Source organism: Sus scrofa, chromosome 9 (genome assembly GCF_000003025.6).
Source record: "Sus scrofa isolate TJ Tabasco breed Duroc chromosome 9, Sscrofa11.1, whole genome shotgun sequence".
NCBI lineage: Eukaryota > Metazoa > Chordata > Mammalia > Artiodactyla > Suidae > Sus > Sus scrofa.
The window spans coordinates 136,131,900-136,150,719 of NC_010451.4; the positions used below are offsets into that span (position 1 = coordinate 136,131,900).

The 18,820-nt window shown below is 36.8% G+C and overlaps 1 protein-coding gene across 1 annotated transcript in view; it reads right to left on the reverse strand.

Moving 5' to 3' along the window:
• The window catches only part of ZPBP (zona pellucida binding protein), an 81,616-nt gene that overhangs the window by 26,771 nt on the left and 36,025 nt on the right, over positions 1-18,820 (reverse strand). Inside the window, 2 exon segments of the mRNA NM_214106.1 lie at positions 6,820-6,997; positions 17,997-18,073. Coding sequence (NP_999271.1) covers positions 6,820-6,997; positions 17,997-18,073 — 255 coding nt within the window.

Here is an 18,820-nt window from a genome sequence, read left to right on the forward strand (position 1 = left end):
AAAATATTCACAGATACCTGGCATTTACCTCAAAATACATAAAGACATGCTGTATGGCGAATTGAGACTCGTTAAAAGTTATAACTAATTTCTGCAAGAATAGACTAAAAAGAGAGTATTCAGAAAAATATCTACTGGGAATTCCCTGGTGGAACAGTGAATTGTCACTGCTGTGGGAACCTCTGTATGTGGCACTTGTAGCCAAAAAGAAAAAAGAAAAAAAGAAGAAAAAGAATTCAATAAAATATCTGCCTAAATAGATACTTAAAGTAGCCCTGGGTAAAAGGTGAACTTTTTAATCAATCATACTGAGAAACTGAGCATTCTACATGAAATAAAATCAGACTACAACTTCATATACCATAAAAAAATTTAACGGGTACTCAGTATCTATCACCTACTCATGTTTAAACATAAGCATCACCCTTTATTCCTCACCATCCTCCTGCTTTTACATCCCATGAATACTTCTTGGTTTTGTCCCAAATACATTAAATCTACTTTCTCTTTTCATGGCCAGTCATCAGTTCTAAAGCATGTCATGCTTAGTCCTGCCTTTGTATGTCAGCAAAACTCAGTACACAAATCTCTACACATCTTCTTTTTATCATGCAGGGCTCAAGCGTCACTTTGAGTAAAGCCATTCTTGAAAATGCAATTAATGCTGTCCCCTGACTCGCCCCTAGATACTGTCCGTGGTGGTCTCCAACCGCACCCACACCCAGTCCATTTCCCACCCTTGTCTGCCTCTCCCTCCTCCCTCCCTCTCTTTCTGTCTCCCTCCCCCTCTAACTCCCCCCCACCGCCCGCTCCTCCGGCTCAGGCCAAAGGAAGGCTCCATGAGCGGACTACAGGACGCCTCTTGCCTCCTGCCGCTTTCATGGGGTGGCTGCCTCACTGGAGCACAGGGCTCAGCTGGGGCCACGTTTCCGCAGCTCTCACGGGCTGCTTGCTGCATCATTCTTTCCTTATCTTCATTCTTGGCGCCTGTGGATGGTAACTGCTTCAAGATACTGAAGTCCCAGGAAGCTCAACATCCTCTAACCCTGCCCAGACCTCTGACAATGGCACTTTCATTAAATCCTATTCAAAATACCAGTGGGGAGGCCTCCGGGTTACTGTTTAAATCCTGAGAGGTACTCCAGGGCGCATCACAGCACCTTGTTTTATGTCCACCACTGTGCCTTTCACCATGTGCAATGACCGTCTGTATACAAGCTGCTTGACCAGATAAAATATAAACACAAGAGAAGCAGCATGTTTGTATATCCGCAGTGCCTCACACTCAGGTATGCACTCTATGTATTTCTGAATTCCAGCACATTTCCTAGATGAGTAAAATATAAATAATGACATCAGTGCTACAATGGAGGTATTTATGACTTGCTAAAAATAAGGAAGAACTGGCTTATAAAGGGTATAGTAAGTTATGCTTTGAAGCTGGGCTTTATCATTGAAGTTTTTAAAGTAGTTACATGATTACATTCAGAGCTTAGAAGCATAACTGGAAGCGATGTGGGAAGAGACTGAATAAGGAGAATGAGTAAAGGGATTCCAGCGGGGAAAAGACGGAAAGCCCTCCAGGCACAGGAAAATGAAATCCAAATTGAGATGGCTACAGTGGGAACGAGATCAAGCAGATAAATCTGAGTGAAAGATCCGAAAAGGAATTTAACTGGAGGAGAGCAGTGAGGGAGAAGGAAGGGAATGGAGAGTTGAAAATGCGCTGGGATGCTGGCCTGTAACAAGCCCTGCATGGCGCACCTGGGAAGTTCTGGCAGACGGCGTGAACGCAGCGGGGTGAGGGATCCAGCCCTTACTCTGCATGTCTAGAACATTTTGCTATTCATTTTTTGAAAAGTCATATTCAGAATCCATTAAAGGACATTCCAAAACACCTGTAGTCACACATATATTGTGAGAGAGAGATTACAGCAGTGTGAGCATTTTGAAGCATTAAAATAACACACCAAAAAATCAAAAGTGTTTATTATTTGAGATTAATACTCACATTTCTATAAATCTATAATAGGAAATAACTCAAAAGATAAAAGCTGGTTAATTGTAAATAACATGTAATATAATAATAAAAAAGGTAAATAATCTAAATCCAAAATAAAATGTTGTTTAAGCCTTGGGGAAATTTGAATCGTTTACCTTTTTGTTGCAAAATGTAACACAGAGAAAAAACAAGACACAAACGTACACGATAACGAATGTTTGCACAGAACCCTCAAGGCCACGACACAGGACACTGCCCTCCCCTCTCCACGCCTCCGGAGCCGCGCTCCGCTCCACTCAGACTCCCTCCCGCCACGAGGCAGCACCCGCCTTCTTTCCCGTCACGGTGCTAATTTCCTTAGATCGCATTACAGGTTCAGATTTCAGCACTCGTGAATAAAGCTCCATAACCCACGGCTGAGCGATGCCTAGGGTACACGATTCTACCATGCTTAGCTTCTTTTCCACAAGTTAGTTCATAAAATGCATCCGTACGGTTTGGTTCCCGTTCACTCATTACAGCCATTCCCACACAGCATATTCCATTGCATGAACATATCACTCTGTGTTCGTACGCTTACCGGCAGTGGACATTTGGGTTGTCTCTAGTGTGGGACTATCAAAAACTAAGCTGTGCAGACACTTTCCTGAGAGTCGAACTGCAGAGCAAGTGCGTCGTCGCATTTTGGAGAATGTCATCAAACTGTCCCCAAGGGGCATGGTTTACCCTCAGGCAGTGTGTGGCTCCCAGAGCTCCGTATCCTAGTGTACTAAGACGTTTGTCTTCTGCCCAACCAAGAGGTGTGTAGTAGGATCTCATGTTGTTTTAATTTACATTTCCCTGATTACAAAAAGGCTGAACATATTTTCATGGGGCCACCGACCATTTGGAATCACTCTTTTTGTGAAGTCCTTGTTCAAACCTCTTCCAAGTTGTTTCGCCTTCTTAAAAAATGTTTAGGAGAGGTTTCTACATGTATTAGTCTTTGTTGCTCATATCCATTACAAATAATTTTCCCATTCTGTGGATTGTCTTTTCTCTCTTTGCAGTTTCTTTTTATAAACACAAGTATTTCATTTTTATGTAGACTAAATGAACACTTTTTATTGAGGTTAGTGACTTTTGTGTGCTTTTCAAAAAATCTTTTTCTGATGCTGAAGATGATTTTTTTTGTTACATTCTAAAACATGCACAACTCTTCATGTATTTCTGTCCGTAAAACACCTGGAAATAATTTTTTAGCTGGGTCCAATCCTTTTTTTTCTACATGGCTTTATATGTGAGGACTACCTGACAATTTTTGTTTTATGTATTTCAGACCTATGTTATTAAGAACTCAAAGATTCAGAAATATTTTATTATCATATCTTCTTGTTAGATTTATTATTTTATCATTACCTAATGCCTCTTTGTATCTAGTAAGGCTCCTTGCCTTAAGGTCTGTTTGGTGACATCAGCTTTTTGTTGTTGTTGTTGTTATTTTTTCTTGGTTCTTAGACATAAAATTAAAAATTGAGTTCAGGGTTGCATGTCTGAGCATGATAAAATTTTAGAGCCTAAAATACCTTATTAATAACAACTGTATCTACTAAACAATTCACTTTCACTGTATAAAGTACAAAATTATACCTTATTAATAAAATTATCTCAGAATATTTAACCTGTCCCCTAATTATTTAACTACTGACATAGACACTATATCACTATGAAAAAGTTCTTTCCTTAAGTTTCCTGGAACTCCCCAAACTTTGCATGTGCAACAGAAAACGTTATTTGTAAAGAAAGCAGCAGAAAATAACGTTGCCTAAACTACTATTGATAAACACACATATTAAGCCATAACGGTCAATGAAAAACAGCCTGTTGCCTCAGTAGAAAGAAAGGTATCCTACGTAGGCATTGCTTTATCAGCACTAACACTCAGGAGCTCAAACTTCCACATGCATCAGTCACCAAGGATACCAAGGATGCTTACTGCAAATGAGCTCTCTGGTTCCCATACCTTGGATATATTTTTGAGAAGGTCTTCAGATAGCTTTCAGAGACTGCCATAGTTTAATGAGGAAGAAAAAGGAGGAGTGGAATATTATGTCAAAATATGTTATTTGGTAAAGATTAAATAAGAATAAAATAAAGAGGAAAACAAGATATGACAGAGTCCTACAGAAATAATAGAAACTATAAAAACTGCACAGGAAAATATATTTCAGAATCTTGTCAAAAAATTCCATGAGGATGCAGGCGCAATCCCTGGCCTTGCTCAGTGGGTTAAGGACCTGGCATTGCCGTTGAGCCGTGGTGTAGGTCGCAGGCGCAGCTCAGGTCTAACATTGCACAGCTTCGATTTGACCCCTAACCTGGGAACCTCCGTATGCCATGGGTGTGGGCCTAAAAAGACAAAAGACAAAACTACAACAACAACAAAACCAATTTTGCCATGAAAATAAATTGAAAATGCTAAACTAACTAGAAAATAGAAAAATAATATAGGTAAAAAAATGTCTCCAGGCCTATACGCAGCAGAGTTTTATGTGTCATCCAGTTGTAAAACTACATGAGTAAAGTGACACATCCAAAACAGAAGAAACCATCACTGCTGACGCAGCCAACGGCTGAGAAAGTAAATAGCCCGCCGTCACGTAGCCGACACGCTGTCTCAATGTCTTCATTCAGGAAGTCATTTTACAAAGCATCTCCTATGTTTTACATGCCTCCATCCAGGATTACACTCCACGTGGGAACGGATTTTAGGTTCACTTAGTATGTTAATTCTGTCTTGTAACTATCGTTATATTTTATACTGCCTTCCAATCTGAAGAATTATTTGAATGTTTTTTGGGTTGTAAGTGCTCTTTAAAAATTTTAGAGTGATAGCCTCTTATAATACAGACAAAAATTACTGTATATGCTGGGGACCTGAAAGCCACTTTACACTTAATGAATTCTGTGCAAAAAAGGGAGCTCTGTCCTGCTTTAGTCTAACAGAGACGATAGCACAAAGGTAATTCTAAATTAAAATATTTGTTTATCACAGAATGACACAAAATGAAGCATAGTAAGTCATTAGTTGATATGTATACTGAACAACAGTAATGATCTCATAAAATTTAAAAAATGTTATTTTTCTCCTCTACATAAAGAATGGACTCCAATCACCACATTAAACTGAACTCTCCCACTCTGCTGTCAAAGGCCACCTGCCCCATGCGCCTCTGACACTAATCCTCTAGCCCCAGTTGACCAAAATTCCCCTGAAATGCTCAGTCATGCCCTTGACTGGATGGTACTTGCTAAGCCCACACCTTCAACGTCTTACTTCAAGTCTCAAGTCACTCAGAGGGCTTTTTTTTCAATTACCTTAATCCTCTATGATTGGTCCTAACTCTAATTCTCCTTTTTTTCTTTTCTTCTCTGTAGTCTAGTGGTCTTGCCCTAATTGTTTCATGAATGTACTTCCTATATATCTAAACCCTGTGGGCCAAGAGCATTAATTTGGGAGAGCAAAACAGTATTTCAGAGGTGGAAAATATTTTAAAAATTTATATATGTTTTATTATGTACTTCTCATGGGGTCTGTTGTCAGGAATAAAAGTTATTTAATGAACTTGATCAACTACTAGAGCAAATAATAACTTGAATGTTATAATTACATAATAAAATTAGAGTACCTAAAAATTGTGGTATCTGAACTTTTATAAATGCAAAAAAAATTATGATGAAATTATTTGTACTTCTCAGAGAACCAAACCTATACTTTCACTTGAAAGATCTATGTTTAACTATTTAAAAATTCTTGGAATTAATGAGATATAAATATTGAAGTTTTTTAGTTTAAGTCTTTATTGAGTGACAATGTCAGTGCATTTAACAGACTGCTAACTATTAGGATTTGTTTTCACTGCCTCCCAGGCTTTTCTTTATCATTTTATGTGCTCCTGAGAGATGCACGTAATCGCAGATTATGAACATAGTCACGTGGCTGGCATTTGTAAGTGCTTTACTTATTTGTCTTGTATTTCCTAAGATAAATTTTCAGTACATCCTGTAAAATTTCATATCCTTAAGAAAAACAAAATCACGAAAAAATAAAGCAAAATCTAACCAAGTTAAATAAAGCAAAGCAAAAAAAAAATTTAGTGCTCTATCGTACAAAAACGTTCTTAATCTAACATAAGATAGAAAAAGAGCAGGAAAGAACAGAGACGACTCAACAAAAATGGTACCAATTTAATGATATTTATACTAGGAAGTCTTTGGAGACTGAAGATTAACTGATGCACTCAACAACTGAAAAACAAATTCAGACTTTGTTTGAATCCAGGCCCTTATCCTTAACAGCCTCTGCAGACTCCTCTACAATAAGCAGGGAGATGGAGGACAGCCAGGTGGAAGCTCAGATCCTTTACAGAGAGGAGCAAAGGTCAAAGGGAACCACTGGTAATAAAGCAATCCACACACTTATTTTTTTTAAGTAAAAAGATACCTAATATATTATAGACAAATGTGTACTCATCAGAAAATTGCTTCTAAAAGAAATATATTTGGGCTCTTAAGTAATTCTAAGTCTCTGGCAACTAGTATTTGCTTTTCCTCCCAGACAACGGCCTAATGTCCCCAAGCCCCCTTCATTATGATGTTAAAACAAGGCCAAAATCAAGAGCGCGTTTTTCTTTTATACCTTCCGATTGACACGTCTTTCCAAACACACTACTTCAAATCTAAATGCTATAGAAGAAGTGACAGACATGCACTTAGTCCTAGTGAGAGTGAGTGAGTTTCCGTAACTGTAAACCATAAAGTCACAGTTCCCTACATACCGCAGCACTCAGGACACTTCGGATGTTTCAGGATGTTCATTCCATACCCTGGAAAGCAGCGGTTAATCCAGACCATCTGGAGAGTACCTTCGATATAGTATATTTCTGGCAATGGCTCTGCACGCCTGCCCAGAACTTCTACTTGTTGATTAAAAAATCTTTCTATGAGGTTTTTAGCCTAAAACAGGAAAAAATATGAAAAACATATTATCACAAATAAATGTAATTTTAGAACAAATAAGGATGTTTGTGTACTTAGAGGCAGAAGAAACACATTCTCAAGGTCCTTATTTATTCTTGAATTCATAGGATATAAACAATACATATAAAACTGGAAAGGTGTCATCCATAAACTTCAAATATTTCCAAATGTACTTTCAAATACAACACAAAGAATACATCTCAATATATAACCAAAATTCTTTGTCCTTTGGTTTTGAATAATATACGGATGGGCATAAGAGCAAAAGCAAGACAGCTCTTTGAATTAAAGAGCACTTTCAGAAAATATACTCTTACGACTGAAAGTTCTTAAAGAAATGTACTTTAAGAATTTTTAAGAAGCATATGCTGAGGTATCTGCTCCACACTTTCAACAAAGAAAAATTAGGTTTAAAAAACAAGGGCAGGGGGAGTTCCCATCGTGGCTCAGTGTTAACAAACCCAACTAGTATCCACAAAGATATTGGTTTGATCCCTGGCCCTGCTCAGTGCATTACGGATCCAGCATGCCGTGAGCTGTGGTGGAAGTCACAGATGAGGCTTGGAACCTGTGTTACTGTGGCTGTGGTGTAGGCTGGCAGTTGTAGTTCCGATTCAATGACCCCCTAGCCTGGGAACTTCCATATGCTGCAGGTGTAGCCAAAAACAATAAAAATAAATAAATAAAAATAAAAGGGAATACCACACATGTTAACACTTCTAGCTCTGTGGGGTTTTTTTAAATCAAATTTTACAAAAGAAGTAAGGCAACATTCTGATCTATAATTATTTACCATTTTTTCTTTTCATGGCCACACCTGTTGCATATGGAAGTTCTTGGGCTAGGGGTCAAAGCAGACCTATAGCTGCAGGCCTGCACCACATCCACGGCAACACCAGAAACGAGCCACATCTGCAGCCTATGCCACAGCTCACTGCAGTGCCAGATTCTTAACCCACTGAGCAAGGCCAGGGATCGAACCTGCATCCAGGGACAATATGTCGGCTTTGTAACCCTCTGAGCCACAACAGGAAGTTCTAATTACCTTTTTACTTGTAATAATTATTCTATCTTGACTCCTAAAATTAACAAGAGGCTTATACTTTTCAGTGACTGGCAAGTTTTACCTGTTAAAGCATGAGGAATGGTCATGAGTTCAAACCATCTAAAAGCCAGTTACTCCTGCTCAGTTCTCCTATGCCTAACCTACACCTCTCATCTAGTCAGGAGCAGGGTAAATAAACTCATGCTGATCTAAAACCACTAATGGGGTGTCTCAATCTACTGACTTCTTCAGGCATTTTGAAAATAATAACCCCCCATAAATAATTATACATTTTTAATATACTGAATTCAACTCTTACTCTATTACTGAATTATGCATTTTACAGTCTAAATGGTTTTCCTGTATTTCTAATAAAGTCTGTCAAATTTGTTGCTATTTCCAATTTTGGTTAAGGAAGTGCTTATGAATTAATTAGCTACAAATCTGGTATCTAATTAACTATATTTAAATGCAAGACTACAAATAAAAGTTTCAAGAAACACAATCACAATCATTTAGCTTCCTGACACCCATGCAGAAAAAAAATTAATAAAAAAATGCAACTAGACCTTACTAAACCTGATAGGAACAAAAATAATTATGCAAATCAGATTCCGGTTTCCTGTTTTCCTTCTAAAAAGAATAATGAGGAGAAATCTCTTTTTTGACGAAAATAGCAAGAAGTTAAGACATGATTTGAATCATTGACTGAACTTTTTTATAATGAGTACTTTGATGGTTGATATGGGGTTAACTATTTGTACCAAATAAAGGATGAAATTAAAGAATTCTCTGAATTGAGTAAGGATTAGATTTTAAGGCAAAACTTTTTAGACCGATTTGGATGACGTAAGAACAAATCATACTGGTGTAAATGAAATACTCATTATAAGAAAGAAGAACAAATCATAATTATAGAAATTCTTTATGAATTAATCACCTAGTTTAAGATACAAAGAAGTAACATAACTGAGTAAATATCAAATTGCCTGCCCCACGCTACTCCTCCCTTCACAAACTCCCCCAAAATTTATAACATGATTCAGCATATTTGGGGTGAATATGTTCTGTAATTATTGGTTATTGATTACAGGACCAGAACAAGAAATAAGCCACTTCAACAATAAGCAATTTGTAAAATACATAATCCTCTGCATAGAGAAGTTGAACAGCTTGGTTTAATTACTGTGCCAAGTTAGGTACTGAAAAAGGTGACCAAATGACTGTAATGTTTGCTCTACATTAGTCAGCAAGCCCAGAAAGCAACAACTACTTAAAATTATGGGGAATTCTCAGATAGGCAAAAAAAGTCATACCTTACATAAAATCAAAGCAGAACTGGAGCTCCAATATCCACTAGGGGAGAATTTACATGTACCAGATGTTACAGACGTTACACTTTTAAGATAGAGTCCTTTGGGAACCTCTGGTTAACATCTATATTTGGGAATCTCTTTAGGAAATTACTAGAGCCTTCAAATAGGGCTGGAATTGATAAGTCAAAAAAAAAAAAGGAGAGGCTTAAAATATGGAAAGAATTGTGAATTTGCATAAAAATGACTGGTGGTCTTGGTGCTCAGTGAGCAAAAAAAAAAAAAAAAGTAGAGGCTTAAAATATGGAAAGAATTGTGAATTTGCATAAAAATGACTGGTGATCTTGGCGCTCAGTGAGCAAAGGAGAGGTGGTGCCTCCAGATCTTAAGACTGCCTCAGCGAAGAACTGTCGAAAAAGATCAGACAAAAACACAAAGTTGTCCCTCTTCTGGTAGGAACACCAACCTGGGTAACGTACACTCACTCCTATCAGTGCAAGAGGCAGAGAACTATGGGATAAAGCTTGGTTTCGAGGCAGAAGCAAAGGGAAGGGGAGGAAAAGGCAAAAAGAAGGCACGGCTTCCCCGGCCTTTGGGTCACTCCCCACGAGCACTGCTTCTGGAGTCCTGCTTCTCTCTTGTTGCACCCAGAACGCTGAGGAAATCAGACAGAAAAGAGCAAAAAAAAGAGGTGGCAACTCATGGTAACAGGCATGTGTGCCCTGCCACTGAGGCTCCTTGTGCCCCCGTAGACAGCACACAGATCTACACAGCCAGTGTGGAATTCAGCAACCAGTTTAACTCTGTGAAATCTGACAGAGGCGCCCAATACTGACACTGCTCCTTCAGGAGAGAGGAAGAGATATGGAGCTTGTACCCCTGGCTCAGAACCTAAGTGCACTCCCTTGGGGAAAAGAGAAAGGTGACGCCTGAGGCACTTGGCATGACTCTGCAGACTGTGCAGAAGAGCAGCATGCAAGACGTCCTCTCTGGGAGGGAGGGAAAGAAAGGGAAGCTGCACCAAAAGCCTTGGCATTTCAGGCACTGTTCTCAGAAGAGGAGTGATTTGATCTTAAGACCTGACGTGGCTCTCAGAATCTGACATGGCTCTGTGGGACTTAGAAAAGAAACACAATTCTAAGACACCCTTCTAGGAAAAAGCAAGAGTTGAGAAGGTGAGCCATAAGAAAATTTTGAGAGACCTCCAGAAACTGGTATATGCCATCCTCTCCTGAAGACAGAAAAGGAATCTTTTCTTTAAATGCACAAGCACCAACGCAAAGTACCAGGATCACAGAGAATCAAGGAAACATGATACCATAAAAGAACAAAGAGAAGTTCCCGTCGTGGCACAGCAGAAATGAATCTGACTAGGAACCATGAGGTTGCGGGTTCGATCCCTGGCCTCGCTCAGTGGGTTAAGGATCCGGCATTGCCATAAGCTATGGTGTAGGTCGAAGATGTGGCTCAGATCTGGCATTGCTGTGGCTTTGGTGTAGACCAGCGGCTGTAGCTCCGATTTGACCCCTAGCCCTGGAACTTCCATATGCTACAGGTATAGCTATGTATATATATATAAAACAATATAATGATTGAAGTCAAAAATTCAATAGAGAGCTTCAAAGGTAGAGTCAATCAAGCAGGAAAAATAAAGAATTAAAAGACATATATCATCTGAAATTACCCAGTCACAGAAGCAAAAACAAAACGAGAGTGAAGAAATTCTATGAGAATTCTTTGACGTGATCAACTAAACCAATACGTGCACTATGGAGTTCTTGTAAGGAAGAAAAGAAAGAGAAAGGACTAGAAACCTTATTTGAGGAAATAACGCCAAAGAATTTTCTTTTTTAAGGTCCGTGCCTGTGGCACATGGAAGTTCCCAGGCTAAGAGTCAAATCAGAGCTACAGTTGCCAGCCTACACCACAGCCACAGCAATGTGGGCTCCAAGCCTCGTCTGCCACCTACACCATAGCTCACAGCAATGCGGGATCCCCAACCCACTGAGTGAGGCCAGGGATCAAACCTGCATCCTCACGGATTCTAGTTGGATTCATTTCTGCTGAGCCACAATGGGAACTCCCCCAAAGAACTTTCTTAATCTGCAGAAGGAATGGACCCCAAATTCACAAAGTTTAAAGAACACTAAATACATCCTACAAAGAGGACTACAATAAGAAACACTATCATTAGTTGGACAACATTCACAAAGAATTATGAAAACAGCTAGAAAAAAGTAATTCATTAAATAAAGGGCACTTTCCCCACCAAAAAATACTATCTGAATTTCTTGGCACAAAACTTTCAAGGTACTAGAGCGTATAACGATACATTTGAAGTGCAGATAGAAACAAACCAACAAAACTATGAACCAAGAATACGACGCCTGTCAAACTGTCCTTTAAAAGTGAAGGAGAGATGAAGATTTTCCCAGACAAACAAAACCTAAAGGCGTTCAGCACCACGACAAGTACTGGCATCATCTCAGAGTTCTGCCGCAGTGAGAGCACTGCCTCGCAAGGTGTGCTAACGAGAGTTCAGCAAGCGAAGCGAAAGGATACTTAGTACTAACATAAAAAAGTATAAACCTCACAGCAAATACAGACTAAAGTAATACTGTAAAGGTCACACATAAACCACAATTCAAACCAGTATAAATGTTACTGGCAAAATTAAAGAAACTGTTCATTAATTAATTAATCTGTAATTACAAAAAATCTGTAATTAGGTGCACAATATAAAAGATGCAAATTGTGGCATCAGTAACATAGTGTGTCAGATAAGAGTATAAATGTCGACTTTTATGCAATTGAACTAAGTTAACATCTTAAAACAGACTGTAATAACTATAAGATTTATCTATAAGGTTTAGGACAACCACAAAGGAAATATCTTTAAAAAAGAGAAAGAAATTAAAGTGTATCAATGAAGAAAAAAAAAAAAAACCTTGACATAAAAAGGAAAACAGGCGTTCCCATTGTGACTCAGTGGACACAAACTCAACTAGCACCCATAAGGAATTGGGTTTGATCCCTGGCCCCACTTAGTAGTTTAAGGATTTGGCATTGCCATGAGCTGTGGTGTAGGCTGGAGATACAGCTCAGATATGGTGTGGCTGTGGCTGTGGTGTACACTGGCAGCTATAGCTCCAATTCAATCCCTAGCCCGGGAACTTCCATATGCCGTGGGTGTAGCCCTAAAAAGCAAGAGAAAAAAAAGAAGAAGGAAAATAGCAACATGAGAAGAAAGGAATAAAAGAAATACAAAGCATACAGAAATTATTTAACAAAATGATAGTAGTAGACTCTTATCTATCGATGGTAACTTCAAATGTAAACAGATTTAACTCTCCCATAAAAAACATACTATGGCTTAATGGATAAAATAAGATGATCCAATTATATGCTGTCTATAAGAGATTAACTTTAGATTTAAGGATATTTATAGGCTTAAAGTGAAACATGGAAAAAGATATTCAATGCAGATGATAACCAAAGAGAGAAAGGACGGATATACTTACGTACAAAAAAATCACCTTGAAATAACCAAAAACTATAATAAGAAACAAAAAATGTTTCTTCATCATATGATGATTAAAGAATCTATTCGTCAGGAAGATATGACAATCATAAATATATGTATATACCCAACATCAGATTACATATATATAAAGCAAACATTGAGAAATCTGAAGGGAAGAATAGACATCAATGCAATAATAGTAAGAGACTTCAGTACTCCAATATGAATAATGGACAGAATATTCAGACAGTAAATCAGGAACCATCAGACTTGAACAACACAATAGATCAAATGAACTTAACAGATATATAGAATATTCCATGCATCAGCAGAAGAACATGTATTCTTCTAAAGTGCATACAAACATTCTCCAGGATGAGTCATATGCTAGATCACAAAGCATGTCTTTATGAATATAAAAATATTAAATGCTCACCAAGTATATCTTATAACCACAACTGAAACGAACCTAGAAATCAATAGCAGAAGGAAAATGAAACAATTCACGAATATGTGGAATTTAAAAAACACATCCTGAAACCACTGAGTCAAAGAAGGCAAATAATAAAATGAGAGAAATATAAACAAAAATGCAAAATATTAAAGTTTGTGAGATGTAGCAAAAGCAGTACTCTGAGGCAAATTTATATCAAAGAAATCCTATATTAATTAAAAAGAAAAATATCAAGTAAACAATCTAACCTTACACCTCAAGAAACTAGAAAAAGACAAACTAAATCCAAGGAGAAGAAAGAAAGACTAGAGCAGAATAAATGAAGTAGAAAACAGAAAAACAATGCAACAATGATAAAACTAAGAATCGTTTTTTGAAAAGATAAACTAAAAAGACAAACAATTAGCAAGACTAACAAAGAAAAAGAGACAAATAAAATCAGAAATAAAAGAGATATTACAACTGATGTCACAAAGAGAAAAAATATAAAGGACTATGATGAAAAACTATATGCAAACAAATCAAACAAGTTAGAATATATGGCAAATTCCTATAAACGTACATAATACAGAGGCTGAACTAAAAAAAAAAATAGAAAACATGAGCAGACCAATAAGAAATAAGAAAACTGAATCAGTTATCAAAAATCTTTTAGTGGGAATTCCTATTGTGGTGCAGTGGAAATGAATATGAGTAGTATCCATGAGGATGTGGGTTCGATCCCTGGCCTCACTCAGTGGGTTGGGGATCTGGAGTTGCCATGAGCTATGGTGTAGGTTGCAGACACGGAAAAGATTCTGCATTGCTGTGGCTGTGGCATAGGCCAGCAGCTGTATGTCCGATTCGACCCCTAGCCTAAGAACTTCTATATGCTGTTGATGCAGCCCTAAAAAGCAAAACAAAAACCTTCTAGCAAGGAAAACTCAAGGACAAGATGGCTACATAGATGAATTCTAACAAATATTTAAAGAAGAATCAATAACAAAACTTTTCAAACTTCGTTCAAAGAAACAGAAGAGGGAACACTTCCAAACTCATTTTGTGAGGTCAGTATCACTCACTCTGATACAAAAACCAAAGACACCGAAAGAAAAGAAATCTATAATATCCCTGACTAACATACATACAAGAATCCACAACTAAACACTAGCAAACCAAATTCATCAACATATTGAAAGGAACATACACCATGACCAAGTGGAGTGTATTCTTGGGATGCAAGGATGTTTCAACATACACAGATAAATCATTAACAGAATGGAAAACAAAATTCATATGATTATCACAACAGATGTAGAAAAGTATGATTTCACATTCATTTATAATGAACATCCTCAATGAAGTAGGAATATTAGGAATTTACCTAAACACAATAATTAAGTCCCTATACAAAATCCCACATCTAAAAACACATTCAAAAATGAACGACTGAAAAATTTTTCTCTAAGACCTGGACAAAGAAAGGATGCCCAGTCTTGCCCTTCTATTCAATAGAGCACTGAAGTCCTAATGAGAGCAAATAGAAAAGAAATACATATAAAAAGCACCCAAATCTGAAAGGAAGAAGTAAAACCATCTCTGTTTTCAGATGACATGTTCATCTATGCAGAAAACACAAAAGACTCCACAAAAACTATTACAATAAGCAAGTTCAGTTAAGTTGCATGATACAAAACCAACATTCAAAAATTTGTGTTTCTACACACCATCGAGAAACTATCTTAAAAAGTTATCAAGAAAATAATCCCATTTACATTAGCACCAAGAAGAATAAAATACTTAGGAATAAAAGTAAGTTGGAAGATGAGAGACTTGTACATAAAAAACTATAAAACATTGATGAAAGATATTTAGAAAACACAAATGAATAGAAAGACACTCTATTTTCAGATGGAAGAATACTGTTAAAATATCCAGAATACCTAAAGGGATCTAGACATTCAATGCAACCTCTTTCAAAATTCCAATGGCATTTTTCCAGAAATAGAAAAAAAATCCTAAAATTCATCTGGATCTACAAGATATTCGATACAGTCAAAGTAATTTTGAGCAAGATAAACAAAGATGAAGGCACCACACTTCCTACTTTCAAATTACATTACAAAGCTGTACTAATCAAAACAATATGGTACTGTTATAAAAACAGACATACTGACCAATGATCCAGAACAGTATACAGAAATAAACCCACACATACTGTCAACTGATCTTACACAAGAGAGCAGGAACATACAGAAAGGAGAGTCTCTTCAATAAATGGCATTGGGCAGATGATTTTTTTTCCAGATGAAAAATGTATCTTATATTTTACACAAAAATCAAGTCAAAATACATTAATGACTTAAATGTAAGGCATGAAACTATAAAATATCTAGAAAAGAATATCAAAGGGAAAAAAGTTTGACATTGGCTTTCGCAGTGAGAACTTGGATATGACACCAAAAAAACAGGCAACAAAGGCAAAAACAGACCAGTGGGATTACATCAAATTAAAAAGCTTCTGAACGGAAAAGAAAATACACAAGAAAACAAGAAGAAACCTATGGAATAGCCGTGTGTTTGTTGTGTCTGGCCATACCACTGTGACCGTGCCAGATCTTGTCTGATCTCGGAAGCTGAGCAGGATTGGGGCTGATTAATACTTGGGTGGGAGGAGGTATTTGTAAACCATGTATCAGAAAAAGGGTTAATTTCCAAAATAGACAAGACATGAAACTCAATAGCGAAAAAAAAAAAAAATCTGAATTTTAAAATAGGCAAAGGAACTGAATAGAATTTTCTCCAAAGAAGACATACAAACACCCAACAGGCATGTGAGAAGGTTCTCAACAGAACTAAACATAAGGGAGATGAAATCAAAACCAAAACACACTATCAACTCACACCTGTTAGGACGACCGTTATCAGAAAAACAGAAGACAGAAAGTGTGGGCACAGATGAGTAGAAAAGGGAATCCTTATATTCTGTTGGCACAAATGTAAATTGAGGAAGTCACTATGGAAAACAGTATGGAAGGTCCAAAATATTAAACATAGGATCACCATAAGATCTGGCAATTCCATTTCTGATTTCTCCAAAGGAATTAAAATCAGGATCTCAAAGAGATGGCCACACTCCCAAGTTCACTATTCACAGTAACCAAGACACGCAAGCAACCTAAAAGTCCACTTACGGTTGAAAGGATGTATGAAAAATGTGGCATATTCATATGATGGAGTCTTAGCCATGAAAAAGAAGCAGTTGTAAGGACATAGTTTAACTCAACCCTATTAATCAATGGTGTATGAACCTCATGATTCACGTGATTTCAGGGGAATACACGTTCTACTCAAGCTTAAATGGACTATTCCCCATGACAAACCACATTCCCCACCATAACACATACCTTAGCAAATTTAGAAGAACAGAAATCAAACAACATTTACCCTCAAACCATGATGGAATTAAACCAGAAATCAAAAAATAACCAAAAAATGACTGCAAAATCCCCAAATGCAAGGAGAGGCGACAACACACTTCTAGCACATACGTCAAAGAAGATGTCTTGAGACTACTTTTAAATATTTAAAAATTTTTAAATTTTAACAAAATATTAACCAAATTTGTGGTTAGAGTAATAATGACTAGAGTAGTACTCACGCATTAAGAAACAGAATTGGAAAAACAAGATTGCCTTCTCCTCTTAGTCCCCAAAACCTAACTCCTATTTAGAAAGTAAAAGGATGACAGGTAATCCCTAAGAAAGTTTTTTAAATGGAAATAACCTGTAAATAAATAAATAGATGATTTATCTATCTATAAACATTATATACTTTTATATACTTAGATAATGTTTACAGGTAGATTATAAATATATATAATTACATTTCAGGAAGTTTGGTGAATACAAATTAAGAACTCATTTTCCCAGGCAAAAGTAATGGATATTGACCTAAATGTGCATTACTTATGATTTTAATAGGAAAATTTTCACATTCATCATAATATAAATTATTTATATTCCCACTATTTTAAAATATTATTTGAACAAAGCATTCAGGGTCACTGAAGAGTAATCTGAGATGGGAAAATGTGCCATAAATATACTGCGCATGACAAATATGCTAAGTATAATATAAAAGAGAAAATTAAATTGCTGCTGAGAGTTTCAACATAATTTTTACCCTAAGCATAGTTTTACAAGATGCTGGGTACAGAGCAGCATGAAAACAGTTAATAAACATTATAGATAATATCTATTGTTTCGGTTGAATGAAATTAACATGGAGAGAATTTTACCTGATCATTCGCTGTATATGAATTTGCAATAGCAAACAAGGCCATAGAAATGGAGAAAAACATCTTTCTTAAAACAGTCAGTTATAAAATGTTAAATTTCAAAGCATTTCATTAAGATATTAACTCTACTAAATTTCTTATCATTTAAAAACATCCTTCTTAAACAATCAGTTACAAAATGCTAAATTCAAAGCATTTCATGAAAATACTAGCTCTACTAAGTGTCTTATAACTTATTGTTTGATGAAGTCTTATTTCCATGGTTGAATCCCTAGGTCTGTGTGCTGGGGGTGGCGGTGACACGTGAGCCTACACTGGCATGTTCACTGCCTCTTCTCTTTTCTCACCTCCCACGACATACCTTCGACAGCCTTTTGGAAGATTCGCAACTATGGCCTGCACATGGCTTGGGTCCTTTTTCAGTGTCTAGAGATGAAACTGAGAAGATATATTATATTGCATCATAGGTCTAAAGTACTATATGTAGTACAGCACTTAAACTGAATTTTGACACACAGATCATATGTCTAATATTTCTATTCCACTAAAAAATTAAACAGATTTCCGAATATTAAATCACTCTTTTTTGCTAATAACCTAAGGAAAAAATTTATTTCATATAAATAAGGAAAATTACACTATTATAATGAACTTAAGAATAATCAATCATTTTGATAGTATTTGGCAATTGATTTCATACAAGTTTTGTTTGTTTGTTTTTGCTTTTTAGGGCCAAATCCATGACCTATGGAAGTTCCCAAGCTAGGGGTTGAATTGGATGCAGGCCTACACCACAGCCACAGCAATGTCAGATATGAGCCATGTCTGTGACCTACACCACAGCTCATGGCAACACCAGATCCTTTAACCCACTTAGCGAGGCCAGGGATTGAACCCACATCTTCATGGATACTAGTAACTGGGTTCATTACTGCTGAGCCACAATGGGAAATCTGATTTCATACAATTTTCAACAATAGAATTATTCTACCTTTTATAACATATATGTATATATGTATAAATACATGTATTCCACCAATATCCTACTTAATTAACTCTACCTATACAGTGTGTGTCATTTGACTAATTCAATCTCTACAAAGACATAAACCAGTATAACAATACTGGAAAGGGAATGAGGTTGGACTAGAGGAATGGCCATGGTAACTAAAATGAGAACACATT